The sequence below is a fragment of the Convolutriloba macropyga genome, chromosome 3 (genome assembly GCF_964194025.1).
Source record: "Convolutriloba macropyga chromosome 3, txConMacr16.3, whole genome shotgun sequence".
Taxonomy (NCBI): domain Eukaryota; kingdom Metazoa; phylum Xenacoelomorpha; order Acoela; family Convolutidae; genus Convolutriloba; species Convolutriloba macropyga.
Genome location: NC_134470.1, coordinates 4689804 through 4705339, shown reverse-complemented (window position 1 = coordinate 4705339; position 15536 = coordinate 4689804). Strand labels below are relative to the sequence as shown.

The 15536-nt window shown below is 34.4% G+C and overlaps 1 protein-coding gene across 1 annotated transcript; it reads right to left on the bottom strand.

The window, feature by feature from the left end:
- LOC142336795 (uncharacterized) lies at window positions 1-2228 on the bottom strand. The gene is made up of 2 exons (XM_075385718.1): window positions 1897-2228; window positions 1-541 (listed from the first exon to the last, which is right to left on the bottom strand). The coding sequence occupies exons 1-2, from the start codon at window positions 2120-2122 to the stop codon at window positions 93-95; spliced, it is 675 nt and encodes a 224-aa protein (XP_075241833.1). The 5' UTR covers window positions 2123-2228; the 3' UTR covers window positions 1-92.
- Between the last annotated feature and the right edge of the window lie 13308 nt (window positions 2229-15536).

The window sequence follows — 15536 nt, the reverse complement described above, 5'->3', positions numbered from 1 at the left end:
TTTTACATGTTTCAAAAAAGGTCGTTTGGTCAGAAATACTATTTTCATTATAATATGTCTTCTAGTTTCTCCAGCTGCAGTTATTCGACGCGCTAGCATGGAAATGCACATTTTGATTCAGCCTTGTAAACTTTTTCCCAGAAATCTCCCAAGATTTTGATTGGATCAATTGCGATTTCAACCGGATGACAATATCGCTGGCGTTCATCATAAAGCGGTAAATTAATTCCCAAATCTGATTTGATTTTTTCCAACCGCTTCATCTCCCTTGATCGCCTTCTGGGAAGTTGGTCACGTGACAGGATCCAGACTTGTTCAAACTTTAAGACTCCCGATTTTACGCATGAGTATGTTATAGCGAATTTGTCTTCCAAGTGAATGACGTAGAAATTTGGGTTCTTCCTGGTCATATAGTTAAGCAGACCCACATCGAAGATGAAAGCACCCTGGGTCTCATTTGGGTGTTTGGCATATTGGGTTTTGCTGCGGTATGAATCCTTATTGTTGTCATAGCCAGTTCTGTTTAGTTTTAGCTGCTTCCCTGAAATGACTGGATTGAAAAAAAGTGTTTTATTAAAAAGAAAATGGGTCGCAAACCCTCTACAAGCAACGACAATTTCATTCTCGAAGCTTTTTTTGTTCCATCTATGTTGATTTCTCCCCAGGCTGAGGTCCTAGACAAGAAGCAATTATGATTGTATTTTAAAACTCTGCCGTGGATATATTTTTTTGGCAAGGGAGGTTTGACCATTATTACGCTAATAGGTTTTTTTTGTCTGTAATTAGAGAATAAAAGGTTTTGAGGGTTTTGAATAGGCTGTTCGAATAGGCTCTTGGAAGTCAATTAGAAGAGGTTGAGCAATGTTCTGGTAGCTTCGCGTTTGTCTGATATATTTCTGACTTTTGTTATGTTATTATTGCTCTAGACTCGGTGCAAAAGCATATATTTTGTTCACACTCTGAGTCAATTTTGCTGAACGATAAATTTTTCCTGAAAACAGAATGCATGAAAAATTAAACCTGCTAGGCTTCATCAATTCAAATTTTTATATATATAAACGAAACTGCTCAAATTGTTTAGTTTTTCAAACCGCACTTTAGCAATTTTTTATACTCTAATACTTCTCCAATGTTCTTATGTTTGTTTTTCTGCAAACAGTAATTTTGGGAGTTCAGGCTAAAAATTGAAAGAACCGCAGTTAAATTTTAATTACATAGAGCTCATACTTCAACATCTTTTTTTACAGTTTTGACTTCTGCGAAACTTTCAAACCGCGTAATAGATTAATTTCTTTGGCGGCCAGGTCAGATGCGCTCTTTATCGAGCACAGTAATGCACCGGCTCTGGTTTTCAAAGAAGTTAAAAAGGCCCATGCAAAAGCTAAGACAAGTTTACTGCTGCAAAAATCAACGCACAAAATCGGAAAAATATGTAAGATAAGCGGTGAAAAGTTAGTTTTTCACCGCAAATTTCGTACATAATTTTTGCGGTGAAATGCGGTGAATGCGGTGAAATTATGTAAAATTAACCCTAGATTAAGCGGTGATCTTTCAAAAACTCACCACAGTTCACCGCTAAAATATGTAATTTCACCGCTTAATATAGCGGTGAAATTACATATTTTAGCGGTGAATTGTGGTGAATTTTTTTAAGATCACCGCTTACTCTAGCGATGAACTTACATAATTTCCCCGCATTCACCGCATTTCACCGCATTTCACCGCAAAATTATGTACAAAATTTGCGGTGAAAAAACCAACTTTTCACCGCTTATCTTATATATTTTTCCGATTTTTTTCGACCCGGGTTGAAGCCTGATGATTGCCAAAGCACAAAAAAATTGCTTCAAAATTCGACCTTTTCAGGTGAATTGATGCTATATAAAAAATACAAACCCGATTTGTTTTCGACCAATGAGACCTGAATGAAGTTGCAAATATCGCCGACCTCTCTCAAAGTGTCGTATTTCTTCTGTTCAAACCATTGGCCCCCGAAATTGTCCTCGTTCACATGAACTGCTGTCGGTTTTTTGCACTTACCAGCTACGAACCTAGCCGACCCCAAGTCGAAAAAACAAACTAAACTGGCAAAAATTACTGCAGCCTGATTCAAATAGGCCATACTTTTTATAGTTTCTATCTGAGACCTAGTCTTTGATTAATGTAACGTAATAAAGGACAGGTTCTGAGATAAATACAGTCAAAATTCTCAGGTAATATGGTTTTAATCGGTGCTACTATTGTTACAATCTTCAAGGTAAGTAAATAAACAAAGCAGGTCTTTCGCTACAATTTGGTTTACTTTCTACCATATAAAAATACAGTTTTACTTCAAAACTTTGTTGCTCTGGTTCAAATCAAATAATTGTTTGATAACTACGTCGTCCGCAACAAATAATTCAACTTGATTCCAGAGAATTTTACGTTTTAGTTGTTGATTGTAAGCCCCCGACAAACTCCAATCGTTATCTTGCAAGATGCAAGATCCGGACGCTTACCGTACAAGAATCTTGCAGGATCTTGCAAGATAAGTGTCCTAATATTTTGATGAAAAAAATTCAGTTTCAAACTTGCAGGTATTCAGAAAAGTTGCGTTTTTCGTAGCGGCAAAATAAGCTTTTTGACATATTAATTGTGTACATAGCAAAAATCGTAAAAGGTCAATTTTGCGGGCATAATAATCTTTTTCAAAATCGTTCTATAGGAGAACCTTCTCCGCGTAGTAAGTTCTGTTGGATCATACACAATATTTGGAGTCAAAAATGTTTTCGCTTTATTTCAATTTTTCTCTCGGGCCTAAACAGAAAGTTTCGTATGTGCTTTGCATTTCGTGACGTTTTTCAAACACTGGTTTCCGGGAAAATGATTCCGTTTGCTATCTAATAATCGTTTGTTAAATTAATTAACCATTGTTATTAGGTTAGTAATTACCAAAAAAGATGACGTTAAAACATAAAGAGACTTCTAGCTTGTAGTTTGTATTCCTTATTTGGAATTTTTCTCTCAAGAAGTAAAACTTTTCCTTAATTTCAGTCATGTAATAAATATACAGGTTCAAATAGAACAAGTATCATTTAGCAGTGGTAAGCTCAGCTGGATCAAACACCCAGTAGACGCAGAAAACTAATTAAATATGCACACGAACAAAACAGTAAATGGTCAAATTGTTAATTTGTTAACCTTCCAATCCTTTTATATGTTGTTCACAGCTGAAAAGCACTCCTATTGATGTTATATATATATATATATATATATATATATATATATAAAATATATATATATATATATATATTTATATATAATTTTGTTTTCAATTGTTTTTGTCTCATCACCCAATCAAACATAATGTGATGCCAATGAAATCTGCCCGCAGAGACCAAACAATCTGAGCAGATTTGTTTTATTAATCAAATGAAGTACGACACGTGTAAATTATGACAACAGAGTCACATAGTAAAAAAATCTTTTGACAACGCATATCGTAGTTTTTGTTTGAAAACTTTGATCGCGTAGAATTGCTGTCGTCTTACGTTTTCTATTTACAGTGCATGCATACAATCTGTTGTAAGTTGCGTTTTTTCTATCTGTTCTTAGGTAGATATTTTTCTTGCTTCATGAAATTGGAGATATTTATTGCAAATTAAAATAAAAAATTTCATGATAAGAATTTCCAAGAGAAAATCATCTCCATGAAAATTTGAATTGTGACACCGAAAGAACAAGCTATTCATTTAATTTATCAATTTTGAGAACTAGTTCACAAATACCAAGCTAGATAACAACTAGTAAACGGATCATTAAATTTGTTCAAATTTTATCATCTCATTTCTGGCTCAGAACCATTACTTCGTAATAAGATCTTGTTAATTAGACTCCGTCCAATTAATAAATGACATTGTTTTTAGTAAAGTAAAAACTATAAACAAAAGTAGAGAGAAAATTAAGTCAAAATTATTGACTGTAGTGAATTAAAGGTGGCCCTGCCTTGATTATTTTGATCATCACAAAGAAAAACAATGGTTTTGGCTAACTGTGTTTTAACGGCTCAGCTGTTAAACTATTTTTATCTTTCTGTTGAGTTTAGTGTTAAGGACAATGGTGTATGTTAAGTACGGTGAAGAGTAACTGAATCGAAGTAAAAGCGAGCCGAAAGTTTTTGAACCGTTATTTCTGAAATTTATAACACATTTTTTTAAGCCTCATAAAATTTGAACAGTGAAATAAATTCTAGTTTTCCCACAAGAATCCTACATGATTTCCTGGATTCCACTCAAGAATCATATAGCATTTCCTAGTTTTCATGCAAGGATCATATATGATTTCCTCGGTTTCATTGAAGGACCATATATGATTTTCTTGGTTCCATGCAAGAGTCATATATGATTTCCTTTGTTACATGCACGGATTGTACTAGAAAATACGTTATGATTTCTTTATCATATATGATCCTTATATGGAAGCAAAGGCGGCGACACGGGATGTAAATCGTTTTTATATGAAGATAGCCCACAGTATTGTTAAATTATGATGTTTTCCAGTGCATCAAAGAGACAAGACAAAGTAAATAATTTTTCTACACATCCAGTTGTTGAGAGCCACGGCGGACCACTGTTCACGACCATGCTTCTCATGCGCTGTGGATATAGTCCGGAAATTCTGGGCCCAGTTATTGCGGCGAAGCGCGCATACGGCCCGCAAGCATGTCTACGCTATCACCAATTTTAGGCTTACTGGACCTCATTTTGCAAATTCGGCCTGCTTGACCGCCACGAATACCAATATAATTATACGATCATCAATATTACTGCAGTATCTGCTAAATGAAACGGGCGCAAACTAATTTTAACTCAGCTAAAAAAAAACATGAATTGTTATTGTTAATTCAGTTATGGAAACTGAGACATTATAACTATGCTCAAGATTTAGATTTTTTAATATGTACTCACCATATAATGCTTACAGAATTATACAAGAACTCTTTAACTAATGTGCTAACAAATAAAAAAATTGATTCCCTTTTCATTCATGTATTGATGAACTGAAAAAACGCTCATATAATTGATGGTAACGCCCCCAAGAATTCATTTTTGCAATAATGTTCACGTGAAAGCTGCTTAAGAGGGTTTGCAGTCAGAATTTTTCTCATTTTTCCAATCAACTTTTTGAAAATCAGTTGTCAATTCTGAGATACTCAATATTTGCCGAGGAGAGGTAAATAATTTTTCAAATATTTTTGTAGCTTATTTGTTAATCTAGCTAAGCTACGGCTAACCCACGGAGAACAAAATGTTAGTTCTGTTCAATCTTGCAAGTTGATATATTGTTCAACCAAAACTGAGCACATTTGAGCTAAATTAAGAGAAAAATAACAAAAATAGAAAAAAATGTAATTATTTAGGAAGCCTAAAAGCGATATCCTTAAACAGTTATAGAACAGTATAACTTTGTCCAAAATCAAGTTAGCTTAAGTAATTTGAAGCAAACTTTAAACAAAATCAGGTTCTTACTGTTCGACTAATTTCTTTCCATAGACATGTAATACATTTACAACAAAGTCTCTATCCCTAGCAAAAACAAATAAAAGCTCCTTTGTTTACGAGTGACATACTTGTTTGCGAGGATATTACGAAAATTTTGCGAACATATGAATTTTTAGTCTTAATCGATTTTTAATTTGAACATCAAAACAACTGTGCCGTGGTTCACAGTAGAGATGTTGATTAGCCTTAGTTGTGAATTTTTTTCTCAAATCAACAAAAGCGATCAGGATCTTAATCGCTTTCAATAGCTCGCAATCAAAGTTCTTTAAGTTTGATCGACTAGTTTCTGTGAAAACTTTTTCCTCCCAGGGAAACCACCTTTTAAAAGCTAAAACAATCGCTGACATTTTTCTGTTTCAGAATCGACCAAACTCATACCCGTCATAATGCTCCGAAAAATTGTTTTTTTTTTGGCTTTGCTTGTTGCCCTCGTAAGCGCGGACTACCGCTGCAACAGGCGGGCTGAAGTCAACCCCTACAGACTGTTCCAGCACGAAATGGAGTCGAGACGATATAACGCCTTTCACATACCCTTAGAGGACTATACCCTGTTGCCCTTTAAACGACACTGTGACTCGGATAAAGATTGCCCCGATCCAAGCTGGCATGCTTGTGTTTACGGCGAATGTGTATAAATACTGAAACATTCAAAACTGCTTTTTGAATGGATAGACTGCTACATAACTATAATGATAGCTCTGTCAGCAATTGTAAATACTGCTTAACTTTTTTAAAATAATTTGAATTTATATACAAATTATTTTGTTGTATGACAGCATCTTGAACCGCTTCTAAATCTGAATTTAATTTTTCTTTATACTTTGTTTTCAATTTTCACTGCTGGCTATTTCTGTTGCCCGGGTCGGCTAGAAGTTTCAATCCTCGAGCTTTCATATTATGAAGCATCGATTTCACACATTTAGAAATCATACAAAATGGTAGAGGTACAACTTTGCTATAAATTGAAGTTCTATAACAAACAGTTTTCATCAATTTGAATTCTATGACTACGATATTACTTTTTGACAACAACAAAAGTCCGTTATTGAGAAAAAAAGAAGATTGAGAAATCATCAGCTTTTTCATAGTACAAACAAATAGGCTCGGTAACGTACCGTTTTACATAATTTTCACCCTGCCCTTCACTCTTCAATTTGCCAAAAAGAACTCCTATTAACTTTCCGAAAACAAAACGATGAACACACAATTTAGAATTTCATGAGGTTTTTAAATTATTAACGATAAACGTAAAAACAAAACGGACCACACTTTCGTACTGAAAATAAGAAAAAGTAATAAAATAATATGTTTTTTTTTACTGAAAAAAAATCTGGGGGATGTGAAATCAAATCAAAATTAAAACTCTGAATTTCAAAGACCAAAACGAATTATGGCCCAATTGGAAACAATGGCCAAAATTCAAAAAAAAGGGATCTGAAAATAGATCTGAAGAGGCTAGTCTTTCTTTTTCTGCTGCTTCCCTTTAAAAAATTCCTGATTATTTAAATACACAAAAAGCACAATTTGAAACAAAACTACGAAACGTTAAATTGAGGATTGAAGAAGCAGTCAAAATTGTGAATTATTAGGTTTTAAATTCAGTCCACATTTAAATAAATGTAAATCAATTTAAATTATCAAAATTTAAGACCATATAAAGGTTACCGTGAGAATTCACAAGAATCAATGAGGAGAATTTTACTTAATGACATTGTACATAAAACAAGAAATTCTTTTCAATTTTGATTCTTTTTCTCTACAAACACCAGAATTAAAAATAAACAGTTTTATAAAAAAAAAGAGTTTTGGCGTGTGGAATTGAGAGGATAAACAAACAAATTGAAAGCTATAGAGTTGATCTCAATTTTTTGTGTGCTTTTCACTTAAGTTTTTGGTTGAGACAGTGACAATCTTTTAACTGCCGCTGTTATTTCTGAGAGCAGTACAAAAAAGTGCTTTTGAAGATTGAAAATGGATCTACTCTGTTTATTGCGAACAAAGCAGCTGAAAAGTTTAAAAAAATCAGAATTTAATGTACTACGTTTTTTTTTAATTTCACATCGTTTCTTTGAGTTGGTTTTGTAGCAGAAGTTTTAGCAGTTCCCCGTAAGATAACTCAGTTGAATGGTTTCTCCTTTTTAGAACTTCAAAAATACGCTTAAAGGCAGAAAAATGGAAAACCGAGCCTAGAAATTTCTTTAAGTTTGATCGACTAGTTTCTGTGAAAACTTTTTCCTCCCAGGGAAACCACCTTTTAAAAGCTAAAACAATCGCTGACATTTTTCTGTTTCAGAATCGACCAAACTCATACCCGTCATAATGCTCCGAAAAATTGTTTTTTTTTTGGCTTTGCTTGTTGCCCTCGTAAGCGCGGACTACCGCTACAACAGGCGGGCTGAAGTCAACCCCTACAGACTGTTCCAGCACGAAATGGAGTCGAGACGATATAACGCCTTTCACATACCCTTAGAGGACTATACCCTGTTGCCCTTTAAACGACAGTGTGACTCGGATAAAGATTGCCCCGATCCAAGCTGGCATGCTTGTGTTTACGGCGAATGTGTATAAATACTGAAACATTCAAAACTGCTTTTTGAATGGATAGACTGCTATATAACTATAATGATAGCTCTGTCAGCAATTGTAAATACTGCTTAACTTTTTTAAAATAATTTGAATTTATATACAAATTATTTTGTTGTATGACAGCATCTTGAACCGCTTCTAAATCTGAATCTAATTTTTCTTTATACTTTGTTTTCAATTTTCACTGCTGGCTATTTCTGTTGCCCCAATTTTCACTGCTGGCTATCACTGCTGGCTAAATTCAGTCCACATTTAAATAAATGTAAATCAATTTAAAATATCAAAAATTTAAGACCATATAAAAGTTACCGTGAGAATTCACAAGAATCAATGAGGAGAATTTTACTTAATGACATTGTACATAAAACAAGAAATTCTTTTCAATTTTGATTCTTTTTCTCTACAAGCACCAGAATTAAAAATAAACAGTTTTATAAAAAAAAGAGTTTTGGCGTGTGGAATTGAGAGGATAAACAAACAAATTGAAAGCTATAGAGTTGATCTCAATTTTTTGTGTGCTTTTCACTTAAGTTTTTGGTTGAGACAGTGACAATCTTTTAACTGCCGCTGTTATTGGATCTACTCTGTTTATTGCGAACAAAGCAGCTGAAAAGTTTAAAAAAATCAGAATTTAATGTACTACGTTTTTTTTTAATTTCACATCGTTTCTTTGAGTTGGTTTTGTAGCAGAAGTTTTAGCAGTTCCCCGTAAGATAACTCAGTTGAATGGTTTCTCCTTTTTAGAACTTCAAAAATACGCTTAAAGGCAGAAAAATGGAAAACCGAGCCTAGAAATCAAATAAATTGTTGCCATTAGAACAATAGTTTTTCTCTATAATTTTAATCAAAACAGATGTTTTTTAGGAAAAGCAATTGCAACAGAAGTATTTTGAGAACTTAAACACACTAATCATGAAGTTTGGTTAGGTGTAGATACAAACTTAACATTTTTTTGTCAATTTTAGAAGAAAGCTTTATTTACTGTTGACTAAAATGAGTTGTTTAGGAAAAAAATTACTAAATTTCTCATACTTTCATATGTGTTTTTTCAATCAAATCATGTTTTGCCGTTTATTGATTGAAAAGAGAATCTTTTTCACTTCATATAGAAGCTTTTTCTTTCAGCTAAATGTTCTCAACCAACAACATTAACTTGAATTTTATATTTATGTTCTATAATTGCAACAGAAATAAATTGTCATTTCTCTGAGACCATTTTATATCTATAAATTCTCCTTTATGAGAAATATTTAAATTTTTGTTGTGTTATTACTTTTGATATATGACTTGTTTTCTTAGTATGTTTGAAATTCAAAATATTCTTTTGGCACACACAAAGAATCAAATGTGGATTTCAAATGCTATAAAATAGTTTAATATGTCCTCTGACTACAATATTCAAGAATTTTATGTTTTATGTTTTACACCAGTCAATGTTTTATGTGTCATATTTGACCTTGTATTGTCCAACAAACTTTTTAAATTTCAATAGAAATTGAAAACTATGCAGTTTTTAGGCTTTGAAGTTTTTTGTATGGTTCCTGTATGATTTCTTACAAATCAATTCACACAAATCATATATGACCAAGTATGATTACTAAGAATAATACAAGACCTAGTAGGAAATCAAAGAAAGTTGTTTGATCGGTAACCCGGGAAGGACCAACTAAGATTTTAAAAATCTTCGGGATGAAATAGTTTAACGGTTCTTTTCAGACAGCTTTTTCTCCGCTTCAAATATACGACGTCAATTTTCGATTGCCTTAATACCAGTAGAGCTTGCTCCCTGAAAATATGTCTCAGGGAGAATCAAATGAAGAATTGGGTCTCTTATCATATTCTGAAGACAGGACTAGAATTTCCATCGCTGAAATAAAAAGAGCTCATGTAAAATGGTCAACAAGTGACGGAGAAAACGAAATTTCTTTAATATTGCCGCTAATTTGTCAGTTTGTCGGAAAATTCACTATCAAAACAGGATGACACTGATCTGTTTTTTCGTGATTTGTGACGAATATATACAGTTGAATGACGATTGATAAACCCGGGTCGAGTTATCACCGCCATTCAACGCAAAATTATGTAAGATAAGCGGTGAATGCTAAAAATTTTGCAGTGAAATTACGTAAATCAGGCGTTCAATGCGGTGAAAAGACCTTTCTCGCCTGGTAGCGGTTAAATTATAAAATTTCACCACTCAATTTAGCGGTGATATTACATAAATTCACCACTTTGGGTCCAAATTATGTAAGATAAGCGGTGAATGCGATTAAAATGCATAATTTCACCGCTAAGCTTGATGATGAAATAACATAAATTCACTGCTTACTAAAAATGTTGTGAGATAAGCAGTGAATGCAAAAAAATTACGTAAATCAGGCGGTGAATGGGGTGAAAAAACCTTTCTCGCCTGGTAGCGGTGAAATTACATAATTTCACCACTCAATTTAGCGGTGATATTACATAAATTCACCGCTTTGTGTCCAAATTATGTAAGATAAGCGGTGAATGTTAAAAATTTTGAAGTGAAATTACGTAAATCAGGCGTTGAATGCGTTGAAAAAACCTTTCTCGCCTGGTAGCGGTTAAATTATATAATTTCACCACTCAATTTAGCGGTGATATTACATAAATTCACCGCTTTGGGTCCAAATTATGTAAGATAAGCGGTGAATGCAATTAAAATACATGATTTCACCGCTAAGCTTGATGGTGAAATAACATAAATTCACCGCTCAGAAAACGCCTCGAATTTTCTTTTGTTCAACGAAGTTCAGATACATTTATTAAAAGACGCAGGGAAATTATACCCACGAATAATCATACATCTTTTTGGAACTTTTTAAGCGGTGAATTATGTAATTTCACCACTAGAGTAAGCGGTGAACTTAAATTATTTCACCGCGTTTACCACATTTCACCACTAAAATTTGTAATTTCACCGCTTATCGTACAAAAGTTCAACACGTATGTTTTACATAAAGGAGATTGAATTTTTAAATTCGAAACAAATATGCTAGATTTTCGTGAGAAGTGCGCAGTGGTAGAAGAAGTACCTGACATGCAGGGCTTGAGAAGTTCGAATCCGCAAGGACGGTAATTTGTAGTAAGTGGTGAAATGTGGTGAATTTTTGTAAGTTCACCGCTTACTCTGGCGGTGAACTTACGTAATTTCACCGCAATCACTGCATTTCACCGCAAAATTGTGTACGAAATTTGCAGTGAAAAAACCAATTTTCACCGCTTATCTTACATATTTTCCGGATTTTTTCTCGAGCCGGTAACGCTCTTTGGCGATGTTTCAAAAACTGCATCGATTTTTTTCACTGTTTAAATTCAAATTGTAAATGTAAACATATTACCCTAATGAGATCAAGTTCTTATTTTATTCCTGAGGCACCATAAGACAGGTCAAGGGCCTATATTTGCCCTTATTTTTCATTGATCAATGACAAGTTTCTTGATAATTTAACTCAATTTTAAAAGAATGTAAAAACAACCCGTACGAACTCCAACTTCAAATCAGTACTGAATTGTCGACTGCTTAATCTCATCTTTTTTACGTGACAGATTTGGGGTAAGATTAATTTCAACTCACACTTTGGGAAAGAGTTCGGGTACCAATCCCGCGCATTGCGAGGTCCTCATAGCTCTGTTCTATACTTGAAAGTAGAAATTATCAAGCGAGAAATTGAACCCGGATCGAGGTATCACCGCTAAAAATCGCTAAAAGATTTTCGGTGAATTTGAATGAAAATGTAAGATTTGCGCTCAATGCGATGAATGCAGTGAAAAAATAATTAAGCGCTGAAAAAAAATTTTCACCGCTTAAGCGGTGAAAAATAATTTTCGCCGCTACCAGCAGAACGCGGTGAAAAAAAAATTCACCGCTAAAAACACTAAACCTTACAAATATTCACAGTAATTTCAACGCTTTTGTTTTATATTCACAGGAAATGTCGTAGAAGAAAGTGGCAGTTTCTTTTTTGCAAGAAATCCGGTGACTGCAGTGGAAAAAAAATTTTCACACCTGATAACCGCAAATCTTACAAAATTTCACCGCTTTCACCACATACAACGCTAAACGATGCGGGCGCTTTGGGGTGAAAAAAGTTTTTTTTCACCGCTATTCACCGCTAATCTTACATTACTTTTTGACAAAACCTCAAACCGGGAAGTAAAGTGTATTACATATCACGATTTTTAATGGTCGAATACCGATTTACAATTGAAGTTTGGCGCTGGAAACCGAGAGCTCAAAATATCAACTTCTTTTCTTCCTCGAGTGTTTTTTGACGTTGGTGTTTATCCAGTCAATGAAAAAGGGGACATTCACAAAGTGGTTATCTCCAGTGCAGTATTCCCTTTCCTCTTCATTCATTCCAGTGTAGCTGGCCACTCCAGCCAGACACATGGGAATTCTTGTTCCTTCGTAAAACACATAAAGGGGGTTGCCAGCGTCACCTGGAAAAAATATTAAACTTTGTGCCATAACTTTGTGTCATATGTGAACTAATATAGGTGGTAGGAAATTGGTAAAAATTGGTAAAAATGTAAGATAAGCGGTGAAAAGTTGGTTATTTCACGGCAAATTTTGTGCATTATTAATTCGGTGAATGCGGTAAAATTATGTAAGTTAACCGCTGGAGTAAGCGGTCAAATTACAAAAATTAACCACATTGCACCTCTTACTACACGTTACCGTCCTTGCACCGATTAGAACCTCTCACCTCCTTAATGTCAGCCACTTCTTCTTCCACTGTGCCACTTCTTACTAAAATCTTGCATATTTGTTTTAAATTTAAATCAAATTCACTCTACTTTTTGTAAAATATACGCGTTGACTTTTTGTAAGATTCGCGGTGAAATCATAAAATTTTAGCGGCGAAGTGTGATTTTTTGTAAACTCGCCTTTTACTCTTGTGGTGAAATTATATAAATTCACCGCATAAAAAGTTTCAAAAAGATTTATGATTATTCGTGGGTAAATTTTCCGTGCAACTTTTAATAAATGTTTTCTCTTTGTTGTGCTGTGAAGTTAAGCTGTGAATTTGTGTAGTTTCATGGCATTCACTGCTGATCTCACACATTTTTAACATTTTTTTTCTAAGCGTTGAGTTCATGTAATTTCACCACCAATTTAAGCGGTGAAATTATGTATATACACCGCATTCACTGCTGTTCTCACAATTTTAACAAGTTTTTCTAAGCGGTGAAATTATGTGAGTTCACCACTAAGTTAAGCGGTGAATTTATGTAATTTTATTGCATTCACTGCTTATATTACATATTTTGGACACTTTTGTTCAAAGCGCTGATGTTATTTTATTTCACCACTAATTTCAGCGCTGAAATTATGTATTTTCAGCGCTACCAGTCGATAAAAGTTTTTTCGCCGCATTCACCGCCTGATTTATGTAACTTCACCGTATTCACCGCTTATCTTATAAATATTTCCCTATTGGCCGCTTATCTTACATAAATTTTTGTTGATTGGCGGTGATACCTCAACCCGGGTAGGTTTGTCTGTCTCGTCTGATTTCAGTCATTTGTACCACACCAAATTTAGGGTAGAAATTTGGAGGTTGCGACAGACCGCATTTATTAGTACTACCTGGATGTTGGTGGCAGAGTAAATCAGCGCTGAACCAGTATAGAGACATTTTGGTTTTTAGGATGGCCAGTACTCTGTTCACGTCCCAATTTACACGTGTCAGTCTTGATTTTTTGAGTACAATTCATTGCACGGAAAACACTATGCTCAGCATAACTCCCTCTAATAAGGTTTGATTTCTACGCAATTCGAACTGCCGCGTGAGTACTTGTAACATTTAATTTGCGTAGCAAGTCGTAACCACTAGGCTAAATGGGTTTTATGGTATTTGCCTACAAACTAGCTTATATATAAACATTGTGTATACTACTACTATAGTTATTACCAGTTATGAGCTACAAAAGTATGATGTTAATTTGCTCAGAGTTAATTTTTGGGGTATGAGTAACTTTCAGACTGTACAGGATAAGTTTAGCCTGGGGAAACTCCACGACCTCACTATAATCATAATAAAGAAGAACTGCACTGAACGAAACTTAAAATATTCTAGAGATGCAATGTTTAAGAACTGAATTAAATTTTTACACTTGGAATGTGCTGGTTCAGCGCTGAAAGGCTCTGAGACTCAAGTCCGTGTAGTATAATAAGATTCAAGACTATGAATTAGTACAGAGCCTTCCAAGCAAAATCATGCCTTTAATAGCAAACCCCCCTCCAACCCCCCCCCTCCCAGCTCAGTGATCAGAGCCCTATTATTTGTGTGTGTGTGTGTGTGTGTGTGTGTGTGAGGGAGTGTTTACGTTTGTGCGTATGATTGTGCGTGCGTGTGTGTGTGTTTTTGCGTGTGTGTATCGGTGTGTGAGTGTTTATGTTTGTGCGTATGATTGTGCGTGTGTGTGTGTGTGTGTGTGTGTGTGTGTGTGTGTGTGTGTGTGGGAGAGTGTGCGTATGTACGTGGTTGTGTGTATATGTTTGTGCATGTTTGTGTCTGTTAAAGTTTATACAAACGTAACAGTTCAAGAGAAGGTGCGAGGCAAAGTTACAGTTCAAATTTTAGAGCCCCGTCACGATTAGCAAGATACTAGAAATAAAAAGAAATTGGTGAAGGTATATTCGGCACAATCGTGATTAGTCGAAAGTTGCAATCACGTCAAATTTTCAAATGAAAACTCATGGGAATTATGCAAGCTTAATTTAAAGATTCCCTCAAAATATTTTCATAAAAATTTCTTTACACTTTAAACAACGTCAAGTTGCTTTTTACGTACAGCTGTTTCGTTTTTGAATTTGCAGTCAACCTGTTCTCCACAATGTAAATTTTCTAGTTGTAGGTTTTCTCCTACTCGCTACAAAGCTGCTGTTGCCGGATTGAGTTTTTTTTGCGTTATATTGTACGCCCCAGCGACTGTCCTCAAATGTTGTACATTTTTACACCTCAAAAAGTAAATCTAATTTGCGATCAATATCATTTGCAATTTTAACACAACAAAAACTATAAAATTTTTAATAATAGCCCTGTACTCTAATTAACCAATCTTAGATAAAAAAAGGACAAAAAACGTTTTTTGTTTGTTGACCTTCAACAAAAAAACTTGTAAACTGTTTTTATTATAATCTTTATACTTTTTATAGCAACCCTGATTGAATTAAAAGAGACGGAACCTATTAAACTATCCAAGAAATAAACTCGCCAGTCCGTAAAACATAAGAGAAACTGACAAATAGGGCGCTTCCATGAAAGCCCTACTACAAATCTACAAGATTAAAAATCCATACGTCCAGACAGTCCAAGACACATTATGTCTATGTCCTGACCTTCCCAGATGAAAATACCTCAGTCCAGACTTTCATGGTTC